The sequence below is a fragment of the Epinephelus fuscoguttatus genome, linkage group LG5 (genome assembly GCF_011397635.1).
Source record: "Epinephelus fuscoguttatus linkage group LG5, E.fuscoguttatus.final_Chr_v1".
Classification (NCBI taxonomy): Eukaryota; Metazoa; Chordata; class Actinopteri; order Perciformes; family Serranidae; genus Epinephelus; species Epinephelus fuscoguttatus.
The window spans coordinates 8,585,203-8,605,895 of NC_064756.1; the positions used below are offsets into that span (position 1 = coordinate 8,585,203).

Genomic DNA, 20,693 nt, shown 5'->3' on the forward strand with positions numbered 1-20,693 from the left:
TATCAAAAGACCGGAGCTAGCTGTGAAAAGAGAAAAGAGATACAGTTCTGATCCAATCTGCTTTAATGCTTAAACACACGAAAAATACTAAGAGTAGGGTTTTCTGAAGACTTTTCTGGCTTGCGATTAGGCATTTCACATGTAACGCAGAACATTTGTAATGCTGTCCCTGCAGGCTACAAACAGACACGAACTGCACTTTCAAGTTAAATGCCCATGCTCTGAATCTTTCATGTGCACATGATTTAAAATTCCCCCTCCTCCACCTGTGACTGTGAGTCAGTTGTTGCAGACAAAGTTTGATTTAAGAACAAGGAGGCAGCAGTGACTGAACTGATCCTGGATCAGCAGTTTGACTCACCTCTTCACCCACTCTCGTGATTTCATCGTGATGACCACATCTTTCTCACGCTTCTTCCACTTGTTGCTGTGATAAAGCACTACAGTTCCACACTGCATTGCAGCCTGAGTCACAGAGGGCTGTTCAGTCTGATTATGCAAGATGACCACCAGTCTGCCTGCACACACGCACACACACACACACACACACACACACACACTCACACTCAGACACACACTGACTATAATTGCATTAGGGCAGCTTTCTGTAATGCGTCACCCTGCCCAGAAGCCCCCTGAAAGATCGTATTTCATTAGAGGGTCAGAGGAAGGACAGGATGTGTCTACCAGTCAGTGTCAAGCTAATTGGCGTCTGTACGTAACCATAACATTGTGACACACCACACACACACACTCGTCTGTCTGTTAATCCATCTAACCTCTAATCTGTCTTGTAGATGCTGATGAGAAGTCGTAGCTCATAAAATACAACACAATCAATACGACCAACCTGATGGGTGGAACAGAGCCAATGGCAGTAAAATAAACTATCAATCACGTGTGTTAGTCGCCACCTGAAGATATTACCAATCTGTGACTAGTAATTGAGTCAGCACAGTTGGAAATGAATTCGTACAGTAAAAATTTCAACGGCGCTTGTTTGTTGATGAAGAAATAATTGAGTTTATTATGGTTTGCTGGAGTCACCGATGCATTTCTTCCAAGCTCTCAGAGCCTTTGCCTCAGTTGTGACAAATTTCTGTCACGTTCGCAGCCTCCTTGCTGAGTCAAATGTAGCGAGAAATGACTTTGCAGTGCTATTTCCTCACATGGAAATCAAAATAAATTAAGTTTCTCAGTGCCCGTGTGCTGCTGGATGTTCAGTCATTTGCTGACAATAAATTTAGACACAGACAGTGAGTGTACCTCTTCTATTTTAAACATTTTTATTGGCTTTTTTCTTTGTTACATTTAGAAATTATTAACCCCACACACAGTACAGGAGGCACACTGGGGAATCTAAGTGCAAGCAAACAAAATTGACTTCATTAATAATGAATTTTACAGTATAGAAAATCATTCAAGGACATACCACTGTTATATATTATGTGCTGTTATGAGCAGTATTGACTGCATTACAAATGACTATGGATCGTGGATTGGTCCTGAATTTCAGTACATCAGTCCGCACACACTCACACACACTCCTAATCTCGACAGAAAGGAGCATTACTGATGCAATACGGCTGCGTTTGCCTCCTCACTTACCGAAAAGTACGCTTCATGAGCCACCTACACGCTGTACCGGATGCAGCTCTTCACCAATCTGTATGTGCTGCGACTTCTTTATGTTTGCTCACTGTAGCTGCTGCACCCGAGGGATTGCGGTTTTCATGACTTTATTTCGGCTGTGATGTTTCCTCAGTTTCTGTGGCGATGATTGATGCAGTGATTGAATGATTGGTGGGGTTGTGTTGTTTTCCAGCTGAGATATTGACGTGGAAAATTTCATCACACAGCCCGTCTGCTCTGTAACCCGTCTGATTTGGTTGAGTGGCTGTCTGATGATCAACAGCAGAGTTACAGACCATATTATAATCAGCTGTGTTTTGATGTTATTTTTAGCTGGGCGTAACTCTTTGTCCGTTTTAGGGTTTAAATAAGTCATCAGAAAAGAACATTGACATCAGTTCCATCTTTGCGTGTTCATTGGTCCAGGACGCTTTTAGACTTTGCACTCAGCATCAACTTCCAGCACGGAGAGACAACTGGCTCGCAAGACAGAAATCAACCTTACCTTAACTTCAAAACATTCTTATGAACATGCTATATTGTCTTAACTTGTTTTCAAAGCTGATGAGGACACATCTTAAGTTTTATCCTACTTCTGTTTAACATACAAAATACAATGTCAAGCCTATGTGTGATTTTTTAAGGTTGCTCTCATGCACTGTTCGTACATTTTCCCGCAAAAGTAATGCGCCAAAATTCATACATATCCCACATAAACATGAGCCAGTAATTTGTGCATAACCCATGTGTTTTGGAAAGCTATGATAACAATGTGCAGATGGGAGTAAAGAAGGAAGCTGAGGCAGGTTTAGGTTGGAGTGGGCGATGGGTCACAGAGCACAGGACTTTCCCCAGGAGGCTGATGTTCGAAACCATGTGAATTATTTTAAGGCATGTCGTCAACATGTTTCTTCTCCTAAGCCTGATTGATTTTACACACACCTATAGGTGCAACCTAGACACATCATCAGTGACATAACCTGGGGTCATTGGGTGTTTCAGGTCTTTCAACATTGTACACCCTTGCCCAGGCGACCCAGCCAGGGTTGACCAGACCCTGGCATGTGTCTAGGCAGATAGTGTGGACCATGGATCACTGGCTCTCAGTAGCATCGGTGATGTTCCTGATGGCTCTCTTGCTGTGCAGTCCTTTTATCCCCAGCAACTTGAGGGCCCTGTAGAACGACTGGCTTGCAAATTCTCGGCAGCCAACCTTGATGGGGCAGCATCGGGTCTTCCATCCATTGCTTCAGCATTCGCCTGTGAGCTCCTCGTACTTGGCCTTCCTCCTCTCAAATGCCAGGGCACAGTCAGTTCCAGCAGGACCACCTGGCTAACTCTAGTAACTTTACTTTTAAGGATAACGTCATTTTTGGGCCGCTATTTCAAAGGATATCATATGAGCTGTTGTTTGAGGATATGTTGTATTTATGAAGTTGTTGGGAGGCGTGTTATGACAGAACTGAGCTATTTCTCTCTGTTTTCAGTCCTTGAGCTAAAGTAGGCTAAAAAAAATAACCTCTGCACTAAACATCAAAAGTATGTTTCAGCATTTTAAGTCTCTCTGATCTCTGAATGCTAAGATGCCAAAACACAACACATTTAATAAATCATCTTTCAGAGCTGTGTCAAAAATGTTTTTACATGGCTCAATAATTATTTAGCTGACAATAAAATATTGAGCACTACAAGGGCTGTTTGAAGCTGTCTTATTTATTTTTCATTGTTCAGGGAATTTAGCGGTTGAAACACAAGACTTGCAAATGTTTTTGCCTTCAGAGTCTTCAAGTCTTTAGCGAGTCTCATGTCTCAGTGTCAGAAGCTACTGTAAGTCAAGTGTCACAGTCATAGTCTGATTTAACTCAAAGTCTCTCCGAACTGCGAGCAAGAAAACAAAAGTCTTGGTCTCATTTCACACTGAATTGTGTGTTTATGTTTTATGGAAATCTGTGTATGTAGCAGTGCTTGTGCTGCAGCAATCTGTCTGTCAAAATCAGACGTTAAAATGATCTATTTGTAGTTATTTTCAGGAAGGAAGACCTTGGAGGAGCACGTAGCGCACTCTCCGTCTGTCACTCTGTCACACCCATACACACTCCTCCACAGCCTCATGAACCACTGTAATGAATAAGGCCATCCTGTCCTGGGTCAGGCTTCAGTCTAAACACAAGTGCCCTGGTTTATCTCCGCCACGTCACACTCCTTTGTTTTTAATCACACACACAAACACAGACCACCTGTCACTTGTTGTGTGTGCGGTAGAGGGAGAGAAAGAGGAAGAGAGAATTTTGGATGATAGTAAGAGTCGCTGTCCCTGTTCGGGTCAGTCAGTGTCAGTCGAAGTCTGTGGGGCCCAGAAAATGGGTCAGTTTTCTGTGTGTGTGTGTCAGCTCAATGTGCCTGTGTCTCATGTGCTTTTGATTTAATTCTATTAACTACATGTTTGCATATTGTCTCTTATTAGCCCAGAGATGAGTCACCATTGAAGTGACATTTAAAGCTGGTCGTAAAAATGAATGGATGGGGAGCCTTTTGTGTGTGAGTGTGTGTGTTTGAGATGGAGTTAGGTAATCTATTACAAAGCTGATGAAGCTGAAAAGTGAAGAAAAAATTAACTTTCAACAAGTCAAGAAACAGCAACAATGAAAGTCACAGACAGTTAACACTTTTAGGGTTGTGAAAATGTCTTCGGCTGCTGTTTCTCCTGCGACTAAGACATAGTAGTAGTACTGTACTTTATATTTCAGTTGTGGGATGTCTGTTGAAGCTTTGGTTTTGGGAGGTTTATGTCTTTTTTTTGCATGATGATGTTTGTGTTTGTTTCTGGGTGATGTTTATGTATTGTGCTGCTGGAAGATGGTGAGTTAACATTCAGGAATGTTTGGTTTGTCGTTGGTAAATGTGTCTGAATAATCTCATAAGAGGTGGCTCGTGTAAATGACCCGAAAAGACATGAAAATAAAATATTTATTTATCTGTTCATTCACTAGTATTACGTTGAAGATGTCAATAACATTTTAATAAGTGGATTTTTGTCCTTTTCCAGAGAGCAAGCGTTCAAACAGTCCAATTAGTCTAAGAGAGTTTTTACAACCTGGCATCCTGAAAGTTTTTCAGTTTTATTTTATGAATTTATTCGTTTTTGGGAACATTTTTATGTCTTTATTTGGCTGCGGCGGTGGAGAGAGAGAGGAGACAGAGTTGGAGAATAACATGGAGCAAATGTCCTTAGCCAGTGCCTCGACCCTTAGGCCACTACTCCGCCCCAAATGTTCTTCTTACTGATGTCTTATAACTGATCTATAAATGTTGAGTTAAATGATTAATTTACTACAGATAAGACATTTGATACAACTCCTAAAATGTTCATAAATATTTTATTACAAAGTGGTACTGTCATGTGTAACGAGTGATTGTTTTACAGTTTTCTATAGAGCAGTTTTTTGTTACATCACTTCACAAAATAAATTACAGACAGAAGAACTTTGATCGGATTGCAGTGGGGAGAAAGCAGGTATCACAAATTTGGTTTCATGGCCACAAAGTTCTAGAATGAGGTAAGCAGTGGGAGTTGCTAAAGTCCCTTTTCCACTGCACAAAAAACCTGCTAACATCTGCTAACATCTGGCTTTTTAATGCAATGGAATTGGCATTCACACCTGGGTCAAATGACTCTATCAGCTTTGGCGCTGATCGGCACTAATGGAAACACAACACCCAGGTGAATGTGCTAATTTTAGCCCCTTAGCCGGTGAGATGCAATAACATGCCACCACAGAGTACCGATCTAAATGGGTCTGTACTGAGTTTGAAAGAGAGACTGAATAAGTGCAAGATATATAAAAAGAAGTGAAGTTTTTGCAGGTCGCCATCCTGCTTTTTACCGTTTACCATAGATTTTAATATTAACTGTTTACCTACCAGTTTCCTGGCCTGTCTGTGATGTCGAAAAATGGCAATGGGAAAGGAGTCTATAAACTAGTTTTAGTGGGGTCACCCGTTTTTGAAAAACCCACATACATGTGCTAATTTTGTTGGAAAAGGGGTATATGACAGAAACTACAAAATTGTCTTTAACATGTTGAAATAATTTCAGAAAGAGATGTTTTCATATTGGCAGCAGGTGAGTGCAGTGATTAGCACTGTCGCCTCAAATCAAGAGGGTTCCAGGATCAAACCAGCCAGTTGGCTGCGCTCTTCATGTGTTTGCATTTTCTCTCCGTGTTAGCATGGGTTTTCAAGAGACATGCAGGTTAGCTTAACTGGTGACTTTAAACTGCCTGTAGGTGTGAATGTGATCGTGAGTGCTTGTCTGTGTTTCTCTATGTGTCAGCCCTGTGATAGTCTGGCGACCTGTTCAGTGGGTACCCCGCCTCTCGCTCAGTGACAGCTGGGATAGGCTCCAGCAACTCTGCAACCATGAAGCTGTTGTGGAAAATGAATGAATGCCCCCATATTTCTGTGGCTTCTGTCAGGAACAAAAACTCTCTCTGGGTTTTTGCTGCTAAACACGTTTATGCCTGTCAGATTGTGCTGGTGTAAAATGGTTTAGATAAACAAGCCATAAAGTTCAATCCTGAAACAGTACAACAATCATTTTGCACTGTAGCTATAGTAACGCTGATCTTTGGTGTTTTTTTCTGCCATTATGACTTTAAATGTTCTCAGTCAGTCACACTGGATGCTTTTGCAAAACACACCAGCTTCTCAGCTGTTCAGCCACTAAGTCACAACTTGAATTCAGCGGAACAGAGAGAAGGAAACAGAGAGGTACATCATGTCCATATAAAGTGGTCAGCTCAATGACTAAGCCGAGACAATCCCCTACACACACACACACACACATACACACTTGAACACTTGCTCCGCCTCTCGCTGTCCCCTCCTTGTCTCTCCGGAGCTCCACAGACATATGGCTTACCGTAATGCGAGGTGGCAATGACTCACTGTGTGTGTTTGTGTTACATGTGTGTGTGTGGGGCAACATCACTCCTCCTCCTCCTCCTCCTCCTCCTCTGTCTCCCTCCCCATACGAGGTGTGTTTTGTGAGCATCTGGTTGGGAAGAAGTGTGAGGGAGGAGTGTGTCCCGTTTTGCCAAAATCTCTGAGCCGCTGTTGAACACAGAACATCTGGATCAGGGAGGAACGCTGCGTGTGTGTGTGTGTGTGTGTGTGTGTGTGTGTGAAAGAGAGGGAGAGTGCCAAAGATATCAATCAGACTCACATCTGGCAAGCACAAAACACAGCTGGACACACATGAGTTCATGCAGTCTTAACATAGATTATGTGCGGGGAACACAGAGGTGACACACGCACATATGAATGCAGACTGACATGCACATTAACTTTCTAACACTTCAAACACAAGCTAAGAAACTGGATCACCGACACACACTGTTAGTGACGATTGTCCCAAATTACTAACAGTTAAAATACCAACTTAACAAGCCGGAGCAAATATGTTGAAATACTTTCCTCTGCATTTTATTAGTCTGTATGCGTAGGCGAATCTTTCTCTCTAAATTCATCACTGTGAAACCCATTTCCTCACATTCACATCACCAGAGCTGCAGACATTCAGCTTCGGGATCCATTTTTGCATCCGTTGTTGATGTCTTTGGGGCACGAGCAGAGCAAAGGGGAGACCTGGAGTATAAACACCAGCGAAGAAGAAGAATAGGGAGGGTCTGGAAAGGAAGCTATGATGAAGGGAGGGTCAACCCAGGTGAACAGACTTAAAAGTCTACGACCTAACATCGTATGATCGTAAGTCGTCTCTCCTGCCACCTCCGCTGCAACAATACATTCCAGATGTCTGCTAACTCAAACACTGGATGCGAAACAACTATGTGTTTTTTGGCAGCAGGCCTCTTGTTTTGTGTAGTCTGCGCTGGAGTGCTCATGAGTTTTGCGTGGGTTTATGACGAGAGCGGGGACTTCATTTGTGCCGGTGATTTATAGATTTATTGTGATGTTTTCCATCCTTGCCTCCCTGCCTGCCTGCTCGCCCCCTCTGTCTGTCTCTTGTCTCTGTTTCACTCGTGCAGATGGTTCTTGTTGTGCGGGGTGAGGTCACAGCTATGAGAGGCCTTCATGTGTTGCATGCTGGGTAATGTCTCCACCCTAATGTGTCTCTCCATCGAAGAGGGTTTACTACCAGATTCCAGTTCATTTCACACTGCGCTGCTCGGCAAGAGGCGGACTATCAACTTGTTTCCACTTGTGTTTTCACTGCAGTCTGGCTTACGTCATGTTCTCTGTCCTCCAGCCATGGTACATACATCATGGACTTCATACCGCCCGTACAAATGAAAGAAACACTTTCCACAGTGTCATCTGAATATATTTTGGAACCCATTTCTTTCTTCTTTCTTCTTGACATTCTGGGGAATACGCCTGTGTTTTTTTCTGGCAGAGTTGACAAGTTTGATACCACTCTCATATCTGTCTAGTAAATGTGAAGCTACAGCCAGCAGCAGGTTAGCTTAGCTTAGTTTAGCTTAGCTTAGTGTAGCGTAAAGACTGAAAACAGGGGAAAACAACTAGCCTGGCTCCGTCCAGCACCTCTGGAGTTCACTAATTAACATGTTATATCTCAGTTTTAAAAGAAATCTTTCCAATACATTAATAATTTTCAATGTATTGATGAATGGTTGGTATAATATACTGAACAGTCACGTAATTATGGTAAACAGAAGAAAGCAGCATGGAGGCCTGTGAAAACTTTTTATGTATCTTAGTTAATCAGTCTCTCTTTCAAACTAGACTACTTTGAATCAATGTTCGAGTGCTGGTTGGGCAGAGGGAAGACAGTATTTTGTGATTTTGTATCATTGCATCTTGCCGATCACGCAATTAACAGTAAGCTACGGAGGTTAGGTTTAGGAAGAGAAACATGCCTTAAAATGACTCACAGTTCACTTGAATTTCACACAGATCTGAACATGAGATTCCAGGGGAATGTCACAGGCAGAGGTCTGTTTCTTTTTGGCTCATCCACCACCCCAACCTGCCTCCTTACAAGCGCTCGGGACTGTTTCTTTGTTTATTGCCATCAGCGCATTGGTCATGTGAAGAGTTCCAGTTGTCTGGCTACCAAGCTGGGCAGGCATTTCCCCCAGAGTTCCCCCCTTCAGATTACAGAGGCCAGACTTGTCGGCCTGGGGAAGGCCAACAGCTCAGCGGGTGTATCCTATCAGGTGCAGGGGACCACATCCTAATCATGGTACAGAAAGGGTTAAGTCAGCTGTGGCCATAACAGCAACAATTTACAATTCTGGGGGGAAATCTAATCCAACTCCCTCAAATAAGCGTATTTCCCAAAGTTTGCTTTAAGACACAGAGTTAATATTTACTTTTTTTTTTTATACATTACTAAAGCCAGATTCCCTGTCAAAGTCTGCACTACCTTTAAAGGTAGAGCATAAATGTATGACAGTGTTGTTGTTGGTCTGTCTGTCTGTCTCTGTCTGTCCTCGTCTGGTTTCCCTCCTTCTAGTCAGCTGGCTTATTAATCTTCGTGTCAAACCACTTAACCCCACTATATCTCCATTTAATTAAAGCAGGATGACTGATGGCTGTGAGACAGGATAATTGGGTGTGTCACAATATCAATTTCCTCACCTTGTTTTTTTTCCCTTCTTCCCTGTTTCACTCCTCCACCTCTTTTCTTTGTGTATCGACTCGCTCCAACACATTGAAGCTATAATTAATAATAATATTAATACAAAACTTTACAGTACAAAATTAATGACATCATTAGCATAATAATTAAGGTCTGTTTATGGTAGTAATTATGGAGAAACATCGGCATAAACAGGTGAATGCTTTTCATAAAGGCAAGAATATTACTCCATATTTTTTGTGTTATAGCTGTCAATTTTCCCGTGATATAGAAAATGGTATTGAATATTGTTATTTTTCAAGGCATTTTAGTATGACATCGCTACTCTGTCTTTAAAATATGAAAGTCTGCGCTCTTAAGTGGATAAATATGATTTAGTTTATTAGATTATCTCAATTAAAGGATAAATGATCTGAAAATTGATGTTAATGGATCATTCTGTTTGTACAAATAATAGGAAGGTTCTGTTTTTGCTGGCACAGCGTGTCGTCAGCATGAGGTGGATTTTTATTCTCTGATAGCTGCTTTGTTGGTCTTTCTGTCGTCATCCTTCTGGTCTTTTGGTCTGTTAAACTTTGCCGTCACACCACACAACCTCCACACATTTCCATGCCACTGGAACTAGATGACTAATGGATGATTAGCATGATAATTGCGTGTGACAGCGATGATATTCTCACCTCGTTTCTTCATCTTTACACTTCTTCCAGTCAGTTTTCACTTGTCCCAGTACCCTCAGTTTACATCATTTCATTTTCCTGCCTTTCCCCCTGTGGCTTGGCATCAGCTGATTATTCGCTCATTCCTCCTCCTCCTCCTCCTCCTCCTCCTCCTCCTCCTCCTCCTCCTCTACTGCTGTCCCCAACCATATGAGGGCAGTTACAGGGCATCCTGTATTCCCCAACTAGCGCCTCCTTTCCCCCACCCTGTCCCTTCTACTGTAACTGCCCCCCACTCCGCCTCCCTTGTGGGGCATTACGCACCAGCTAGTTCACACCTGCTGCCATCCAGGTGCTAGTCAGATGGCGCTTCGCCCAGAAATGACTGGCGCAAGCCTTGACATGTGTGCACACGAGCTGCAGAGGGGCCTGTGTGTGTTGTGTGTGTTGTATGTGTGTGTGTGTGTGTATGAGCGCGCATGGCAGAGGACGCGTGCCTCACATGCCAGAGATGAGTAAAGCCACTCGGGCTATTTCACTGGAATACTCTTCGTTACACACACGCCACAGTGTGTGTGTGAGATTCACGGGAACGTGTAATTACACACCCTTCCTGCACGCCTGCCTTATTACCAGTAACACAGCAGTGATTATGGGAAGTGATGTATCTGTCTGTGTGTATATATATATGTATTTGCTGTGTGAGGCAGAGAAGAGAGAAGATTTCTTCCCTTCAGTAGCAGCTTCACTGCTTACATATGGATTTAATGTTTCTTCAGTGTAATATTTGTGTGCTTTCACGCCCTGTGGCCAGGATGCCGACCTTTGGGGCAAGCACATGGTAAGAAAATGATACATGTATATTCTTTGCTCAGATAAACCAAAGAGATATGGAGGAATGGAAGCAGAGAGGGACAAAGAGAGACATTTCTTTGCTCTGGATTGTGCTGTGTTTGCAAGAATTCTGCAAAAGCAAGTAAGGCTTGCTGGTGTGTCTCTTATCAGACGAGGAAAATGCCTTCAAAGTAAGGAACCTGTAAAGAGGCGTGAAAGGTCTGGATGGAGTAAAGTCAGGTGTAACACTTGTGAAAGAGATAACAGAGGAGCTGATGATTCAGTTAACTCAGTCTTGATGAAGACGCAGGACGCACGCGAGGAGAGATGTTTTTATTGTACTGCAGGTCTTCTGTTGAGGGGGGATGTGACTGTGGAGGAATGAAAACAGTAATTATCATTTTTAAACAGGTCATGTTTTGATGGCGTCATGTTTCATTGTGCTGGGAAATTAGCATCGCTAAACAGGCCAGCGGGCTGAATGGTCTAATTAAGCAGTGCAGAGAGGATTGTGTGTGCTCAGAGAAGGATTGGAGTGTGTGCACATGTGTGTGTGTGTGTGGTGATCAGCAGTCGCTCTGCGTTCTTGATGTTTCTTGGGGAGATGAAAGCACACCCTATGCTTTGTGTTCATTAGCGTTAACGTTCTACCTGTGTGATTTGTACAGCCTGTCTCTGAATGGAGAATCAATGGGGCATCGTGGCGTTTATGACGCTAATGCACTGACTGCCTTGTTAGGGATGATTACTGCATAATGAGCTTGAGCTAATCAATGAAATCCATCCCTCTTCACTCATAATCCTGCGTGAAACACAGAGCTACAGTTTCTGTTCAAAGCTCTCAAGTGGCATTTCTTTAAATTGTAGTTTGTTGCATTTAATTAGCGTTTAATGAGCCTTACTGTTAAATTGACAGTGACTGAATGCTGTTTGTTTTTATGTGTGTTAAAGAGATTCACTTGCTTGTGATGATTGCCATTTTTCAGTGTTTTTAAATCTTCTGAGCTAACATGCAGCTGTGTAGGTTGAGCAATGCAACTAAACCACCGTCTCTTTTCTTTGTCCACAGTACCAGGGAGCACGTGACCCCGGAGATGAACAAGCTTCGTCAGAGCCTGAGGAGGAAGAAGCCCACCTACGTGCCAGAGGCCAGCAGACCACATCAGTGGCAGGCAGACGAGGAGGCTGTACGAAAGGGCAAATGCAACTTCCCTGTTCGGGTGAGTATCCAAAGCTGCTACAGTGCTGGTCCATTCTTAACAAGAGTAATATAACAGTCATATTTCAATGTGTTTCTTTCCCAAAGGGAATATTTCACAACATACGTCTGAAATAACCACATGAAACACCATAATTATCATTAAGTTTTGTCAGTATAAACAAGGGATATATATATACATACATATATGACTGAACATAACGGTCAAAATGTCACAAGGTCATGAATGTAATCTCCCATTTTAGGCGAGGAGTAACTTCACTCTGCGTATATAGTGACATGAACCTCGGCTGAATAAATCAAAGGGCCACGCAAAAGAGCAAGGTAGAGTTTTCTGGGTTGAGGCCGAGACCGCAGTTCATTTATCACAGCTCATGCCAGTGCGTCCTGTTTAAGGACGTGCAACAATTACAGGTGCACTGGATCCTCATTTATGCAGAACTGTATCCTTGAACATCACAGAGGAAGAACAAACTCAGATTCTGCTTCTGGACCAAGCCGCCTTAGATGGTCCATTTACCTCATACATGTAGGTGTTATGTATGGTTTAATATTTAAAACATATTTAATTAAAGAAAAAAAAAGGTATTTTCTGAGATTTGGGTTTAGACTTAGCTTTATTTTGCTTTTCTTAAAGGCCTAGTGAGAAGGATTTAGCAACATCTAGTGGTGAGGCTGCAGATTACAACCAACTGAAACTTCTCAGTTGTGCCAGGCGTGTTGGAGAACTCAGGTGGCCGATGCAAAAACGTAAATGTCCCTATCTAGAGCCAGTGTTTGGTTTGTTCACATCTGTAAAACGACATGGTAAACTCCATGGAAGAGGACGCGCACTGTATGTAGATATAAACTAGCTTTACTGTGGAGTGTATTTACTTTTGCCAAAAGATAATACAGTTGTGTATGCAGGGTTTTTTGAAGTGTTGGCTCTATTAACTGGTACTGAATCAATTAACTGGATTGTTTTAATGACAGGATTCATTGATTTGATTGATTGATTTATTTAAATGTAAAAGGTAAAAACACCCACAAGGTTCACCTGCTGCTGCACATTGTCGCTGGTATTTATGTGAATCATTTTTAAACAAATTTTGCTTGTTTTTTGTTTTTTACATAATACTGTGTATTTGTTATCTGTTGGAGGACTGCAGAGCCGTGCGCTGAGAAAAAAGAATAGACTAGTCGTAAAAAATAGAGGAGCTGTGCAATGCCTGCATGGGCAAGCGTGGCGTCTGTGGTCAGTGTAGCAGCTTTAGCTGATTATAAATGATGTACGTTGTTGCGGGTGTGCTGTAGCACAGTGGTCCAGCCGTCCAGCCGTGGGGTCCAGATTTCTTCTTAGTCATTAGTTCAAGGTCCACACAGTTTGATACATTCGGCATCATACTTGCGTTTGGCCATATCGTCAAGCTAGTTTGCTGTCTCTGTCAAGGAACTTTCTGTTAGTAACTCACTCTACAGCAGGAAACGGGACTTTAAAATCAAAGCTCTGTGCCAGAAATTCACTGTACTTAAACAAAAAATGTGTTTGTTTATTTTACAAATGTGAGACGTGCTAGTCACTTGCGGTCCATTCAGAAGGGACCCACAACCCACTTTTGAACCGCGACAAGTTGTGTTGCATCTCTGTCCCATGTATTTCCGCTGCAAGGTAAAAAAAGAAACCAATACATTTTCAGGTGATTATACACTAATGAAAACATAGTTATGGATATTAAATACCACGTCTGACAATATATTCACCTAAATCCTACACGCTGTACCGCTGAATATTTGCTTGTTGGATCCAGGAGGCCCTTATCTTAGCTTAGCATAAAGACTGGAAACAGGGTGAAGCAGCTAGCCTGGCTCTTTATGCTAAGCTAAGCTAATGGGTTGCTGGCTGTAGCTTTCAGTGTACAGATATGACACTGGTATCAATCTTTTCATCTAACTCTCGCCAAGAAAACAACTAAGAGTATTTTACAAAATGTTGAACTGTTCCTTTAAAAATACAAGACAACTGATTTCATTTTGATGTTTGCATTTTAAAGTTTGTTTGCAATGAACTCACTGGAAGGCAATGCACCCAAAACTGACATGAGTCATACAAACATCGCCGAGCTTTGTGCATTCCGCATGTAAGCATAGTATGACCAACGTGTATGTAAACCTGTGGTCAACAAGAAACAGAATACCATTGATCTTCTTGGATTGGCTGCCTGTGTTATTGGCAACGTGATCAAATTACATGTCAAATAAATTCACATTTTGATCTCAATAAGACTGAAGACCATTTCATCCAAATAGAAACCATGTGGTAATTAAATTGCCCTTGAGCAAAGTACAGACTCTTAGCTCTCAGCTCTGTGCCTCATTTGCAATCAGCAAATAAATAAATATATAAGAGGAATTATTGATGGCCCAATTTACTGATAACCAGCTCCAGTCTGAGTGTGTGCTGTCTGCCTATTGCTGAGAACCAAAGTGATTTGTTGAAGGGCTGGAGAGACAGATGGAGGACAGAGAGGGAGGAATGACATCGAGGTGGGGTTGTAGATTAAGGAGACCACAGGAGATGACAGGGTGAGGGATGAGGGCACACGGAGGGGACGGAGACACATTGTGAGATATGAAATGAGAGCGCCGCAGAGATATGGAACTGGATAAGAGGGGCGAGATGGGCGAAAGGCTGCAGACTGAATGAAGAAACCAGAAAGCAAAAGAAAAATACACGGTAGAGAGAGAAAGATAACAAAGGCAGAGATGAGTGTAAGAAAAGGCAGCGTGAGAGGCAAGCTAATGGAAAATGGTCCTGATGGTAATGCTCCACAGAGTTCGCAATGAGATGGGCAGCGAAGTGGAGCTTGGAGCTTTGCAGCGAGAGATGGTAGCACTAAAAAACCTCTCAGTCTCTTTAATGCAGCTTTTCTTTCCTTCTCGTTCCTCTGTTCATCTTTCTTTCTCACATCTCTTTCTCTCCATTTTCACTCCAAATGTATTCACGACTCATGCACTATTAATGGCTGTAGCAGAGCGGCTCAACTGTACCAGAGGAAAGAAAACTGCGTTCTTGAGCTCAATGCGGACAAAAAAGTTAACTTTTAGAAAATCTGAGTTTGGAAAGTTCTGAAAAATGGCCTGCCTCGATTTTTGATGAATGATAGATTTTTTTTTCTCTGTACCAGCTCCACACCCACCACCTTCACTTCCTCTGGATATGGAAGTTGAACTTGTATGTGGCATTTATCCTCATGTGTCCAAAACTTTTTTCACCACTGCAGCACGTTGATAGACACCTGTCAGCTCCAGCTTGCTAACCTGACACCTGAAATTCAAGTGAGAAACAGAGGTCACGGGGAGTTGGGGCTTATCCCAGCTGACATTGGGCGAGAGGCAGGGTACACCCTGGACAGGTCACCAGACTATCACAGGGCTGACACATAGAGACAGACAACCATTCACACTCACATTCACACCTACGAACAATTTAGAGTCACCAGTTAACCTGCAAGTCTTTGGACTGTGGGAGGAAGCTGGAGCACCTGGAGGAAACTCACGCTGACACAGGGAGAACATGCAACATGAAGTCATACAAGGCACAACTCCGGTGAAATGTGATCCTGTTGGCTCCTTCAACATGTGCACTGTAATTCAGTCCATTTTTGCCTCCACTTACAGCTTTGTGTTTATATTTTGTGTTAGATAGTATGGTAATCCATTATTTCTGATTGTAGAATGATTTAACTGTAGTTTGAGGTTTAAAGCTTCTGTTGTTTTAGAAAGTAAAGTGATAGTTCAGGTTTTTGGACATGAAGTTGTGTGAAACGCTGACCATCTGTAGCTCTGATGTGATGGTGTCACTACTGTCAACGAGCCTCCTGCTCTGAGAAATCGCCCGTAGCTTACCGGAGAAAAAATAGTTCTTAAGATATAAGGAGGACACGTAACCAGAAGGTTATAAGCTACAAAAAAATATGCATGTGTTTTGTTAGACTATTTCAATAATTTAAAACATCCCTGCATTACATCAGACCTTGCTATCAATTGGGACTATTTTCTGGCCAGTATCACTCTGCCGTGCAGTTAGACAGTTCATCACCACGCCGTGCAGGTGCGCAGGATAGCAACGGCTAACGACAACTTCATCGGCTGTTTCCAACAGAGAACCAGTAGGCTATTATTAGTGAGGAAAAAGATGTACTAGCCCTATATATACCTACTACTACAGCGTGAACACCGGCTCAGGCTCACGACACACCCTCGTCAGCTGCTGTAGGTAAACAGAGGAATACCAAAATGGTGCGAACTTGTGATTTCCCCAGCTGTGGGAATAAAAACATCACCAGCTCCCAATTCCATCGGTTTCCTGTTACAGATGAGCAGGAACAGGACAGCACCTCACATTCCCACCGTCACACCAGTCCTTATTCACCATAAAGAACACACTTCGTCTGCTTCCTTCGACAGAGCAGCTCTGTCAGATTGATATACAGAAAAAGAGCCTCTTGGTTGAATGGTGCTGTCCAGGATTTTTGGGTGAAACAAAGGATATTACAGTTTCTGATGCTCTGTTGTAAACTGATGCAGGCACGGAGATTGTTCAGTTTATTATCCAACGCTTGTACAATAGCTAGCAGGACGCCAGTTCATCAGAAAGATCCATGTGATCGGGTGCTGTTTAAAAACTCATCATAGATGACAGCAGTGTATACAGCCATGTTTCTTTGAAAAATTAGGAGTTGTAACTTGAGTTGTTCCAATACTGATACCAGTTTTGGAAATGCCTGTGATACTGCCTAAAATGCTGGATGGGGTATACGTTATACAAGGATCCAATACAACATACTTAATTGATAAAGTAGTTTTACACCCAGATAAAACTGCAGTTTTCCCATAGATCAGTTCTTCTCCACCCTCATAGCCTACACAGCAGGTTGTGCTGTGCAGCCACTGGCAACTACTGTTTGAGAGCAGCAAGGAATTGATTTCTGGTAAATAATGCAACGTTAGCTGTTAGCAAAATGTCAGGAGTCTGGTTATTTCTGTGCTGTCATTCTCTGTATGTATTTGTTCATGTTTTACAAAGGATTTAACTTGAGCCAGGCCACACAACAGTGTAACAATCCGTTCACATCCGTACAGGGTAGTAGTATAGCTGTTATTTATTTATGTGGTGTCAGATGAGTACTTGTTATCGGCCGATATGCAAATTCAGGTATCAGAATCAGTACTGGGAAGGAAAATACGATACTGGAGCATCTCTAGTTGTTACAATGTGTTTTTCATCCAAAACCATCAGACTGTCACCATGTTGCCAAACTGATCACCAAATATTTGGACCGGAGCTATCTAGCAGAATTTCAGGAACAGGGCGACACCTCAACCTTTTACCCTCCTGCATATATACCCACTAACCCACTCCTCCTGATTCGCTCTTGTATTCTTTGTCCCGCTGTCCAATCCCATCCTCTCTTTTCCTCTCTTCATCTCCTCTATGTAGAGTCCTGAGGGGATTCGTGGTACGCGGGTGCTACGGCAGATCCGCTGTTGTACACTACAAGCAATCCAAGCCTCGCACATTAGTCACATTTCTCTTGAATAAAACTGTAAAAATGCAATTTAATGATGGTGTGGTTCTTGCCAGTAAAATATTCATTGAACAGTCAGAAACACACATTAACAGTGTGAGCCATCTTATACTTTAAAATAGACATTTTTTCCTCCCCAATTTCTTCACAAAGCCGTTCTCCACCTCATCAGAATCCAGGGCTATAACCAGATGGCTAGATGCTAATTAATAATGATGCACTTTGAACATTTTCCACCCATTACTTTTGCAGTTTTCTAAAAACAAAAAAAGACTTCTCATGTTCCTCTCCTCACAAGCTCTCACTCATTAATCCCTGTTTGTTTTCTTCCCCCCGCATGTGTGTGTATCTAATAATGACATCGCTCTGAGAACTGTTTATTCGTGTTCTGTGAGCGTAAAGCAATTCCGCTCTCATTCATAAATCTGCCACACATATTGTTTACAACTGGTATTTCAGTTTGGGGACCAATCTCTACAAAACTCAGAGTTCTCCTTAAAACTTCCTGTTGCCTCACCGCTTGGCTTCTGACTAGGGCAGAGCAGCGGGGGAGCTTTAATTGTGTCCCTGTAGGCTCTCCGTACACCACAGAGCAGAGCACTGGAGAGACAACAAAAGGGGATGTGAGGCTATAAATTATTTCAGACCTCCCCTCTCTCTCCTGTCTTTATTACCAGCAGCAACTTGCGGCCGTAAATCCAGTACGGGAGCCTATTAGCTACTCTCCTGTCAATTTGGTAGCACTCAGAAATACTGATTGGGACTAATGAGGCTTTGGTAGCTTTTATGTCACTTTGTCTCTTTTTTTTTTGTTTGTTTGTCTTGACATAGTTTTCATTTCAGCTCAGTCTGCTTTATTGGCATGATGGTGAGATGAAGAGTAAAGCCACAACATGAAAACTGTGAAATCAAAAACTTCATAACAATCAGGGTCTGTTGTATAATATCGCTGCTCACTTTTCTCCGCAGTACCTGGGGTTGGTCGAGGTGGAGGAGTCGAGAGGGATGCATGTATGCGAGGAGGCAGTGAAGAAGCTTAAAGTTGTAAGTATACCACACACACTCTCTCACACTCACACACATGCACGCACACCTCCCCTGCTGCAGCACTGGAGGTTCATTTTGTTGTGCCGAGGCAGTTACAAATACTCACCCCAAGGATCTGCAAACTTCACTGGAGCTCATTATAGACCCAGTTGCGCCAAGCTCGTGCAATAACACCCACACACACACACACACACACACACACGTTCAATACTTTCTGCAGTTACCTTCTTGTTATTTTCTCTTCTTTACCTCTTTCATCTCCTGCCTCGCCCTCCCTGGTGGGTCTTCTTCCATATCTGTCCGTCTGTCTGTCTGTCTAATCCCACTATGTGCATGAGAGCAGAACATAAACACATATACATGCTCACTGACACACACACACATACTCACACACATAGTCTGCCCCCCTGGGAAGCTGGATTCGGACAGGGAGCGTGTGAACAGAGTGACACAGACCGGCCAGTGTCAGACAGCCACACACACTCAGCAGTGAAGAAAACCGGAGTTTGTGTCGCTTTCTGCTCAGGGCTCTTTTGATGAAACAGCATTAAAGGACTAGTGTGTTGGATTTAGGGGGATATATTGGCAGAAGTGGAATATAATATAATATGTTTTTCATTAGTGTCTCATCACCTGAAAATAAGATTTGTCAGGGTTTTGTTACCTTAGAATGAGCCGTTTATATCTACATAGGAAGTGGGCCCTCGTCTACAGAGACTGGCATGTTGCACTGCCATGTTTCTACAGTAGTCTCAAATCTAGATAGGGTCATTTGTGTTTTCACATTGACCATCATAGTTAGAAGCCCCTTTGTGACGAGCCACACAGCATCAGAAAAACACTGATTTTAATGTCAAATGCTTTATTCAGTGTTTTAACCGGGTTAAATCACCTGGTCCATTTGTTTTGAAGAGGAGGACACCTCTGTGGATAATTCAGCTTTCGGTAAAAACCTCCTGAACGTCTGAATCTTCAGCTATGCGCAATGAAAGGAAAGCACACTTAAGCAAGTCCAAGGCCAGCAGCCTGTCTCCGACAGGCCAAATAATGTTGGAGGAAAAGTTTTTTAAAAATCAAACTGCTTTATTAGTGTTTTTACTGGTTTAAATCACCTGGCTATTTGTTTTGGAGAGGAAGAGACCTCTGTGGATAATTTCACTTATGGCAAAAAAAAAAGGTGAACACACAGTAGTAGGTGAAGAGCAGTGACGAGCAGAACAGCATTGGAAAAACACTGAATTTCAATGTAAAACTACTTTATTCAGTCTTTTTACCAATTTAAATCCCTTGGTTCATGTGTTTTGGAGAGCAAGAGACGTCTGTGGATAATTCGGCTCCCAGTAAAAACCTCCTGAAGTTCACACTTGGCACATAGGAGATGTTTCAGCCAGTCAGAGTCTGCAATGCTCACCACTAGATGCTACAAAATCTTATGAATCCAATATAATGCTCCTTTAAACTCCACTGTCATATAAAAATCAGGCTGCCCAACAAAACTGCAGAGCAGCACATTTTCTATAGTCAGCATGCACTCATCTTAAACCTGATTCCCCCAAGTAGGAATGTAACTTTAGGCACCACTTTGTCAGAAAATCTCAGAGAGTTAACTGAATCACAGCCAGTTTCATACATTCACTCTAGTCTCCTTCTCCTCTCACCACCGTTTCCTTTCATTGTTTCTCTCCTCTGATTCTCCCCACCGGATCGACTCTTTTCCATCTTCCATCTACATCAGCATCTTGGCAGTGTTATCACCTCTCCGCAGTGCTCACACTGAAAACTTTCTACCAGCTATCCCTATCTTTTGTTCCCCCCGCTCCACCTCCCAATTTAGCTTTCCTCCCCTTCCCTGCTCTTTTCCCTCCATCACTCTGAGTTTCTTCACCTCTGTTCTCACTCCTGCTGTCTTCCTCTCAATGGGATTATGCAAAAATTGAGGCTCCTTGTCGCTTCACTGTGGGTTTCAAAGTCATTTCCTGCAGTGCTCCTGCTTTCTGTTTCCCTTACTTCCACAAACTCATATGCAGACTCATGTGCGCATGAAGACACGCACGTACACACACACACACGCTTCCACGCTCGCATGGAGATGTTGCTTTTTTAGTCCA

General features: G+C 42.6%; 1 protein-coding gene across 4 annotated transcripts in view; it reads left to right on the top strand.

Moving 5' to 3' along the window:
- numbl (NUMB like endocytic adaptor protein) overlaps window positions 1–20,693 on the top strand; it is an 83,818-nt gene that overhangs the window by 47,758 nt on the left and 15,367 nt on the right. For 3 of the 4 annotated variants that reach the window (XM_049575973.1, XM_049575971.1, XM_049575972.1), the window contains exons 2-3: window positions 11,819–11,969; window positions 18,508–18,582. In XM_049575973.1, the coding sequence (XP_049431930.1) occupies window positions 11,844–11,969; window positions 18,508–18,582 (201 nt within the window). In that variant the 5' untranslated portion in view covers window positions 11,819–11,843. Of the gene's footprint in view, window positions 1–7,259; window positions 7,399–11,818; window positions 11,970–18,507; window positions 18,583–20,693 lie in introns of those variants that run through there. The other variant, XM_049575975.1, reaches the window with a different exon arrangement.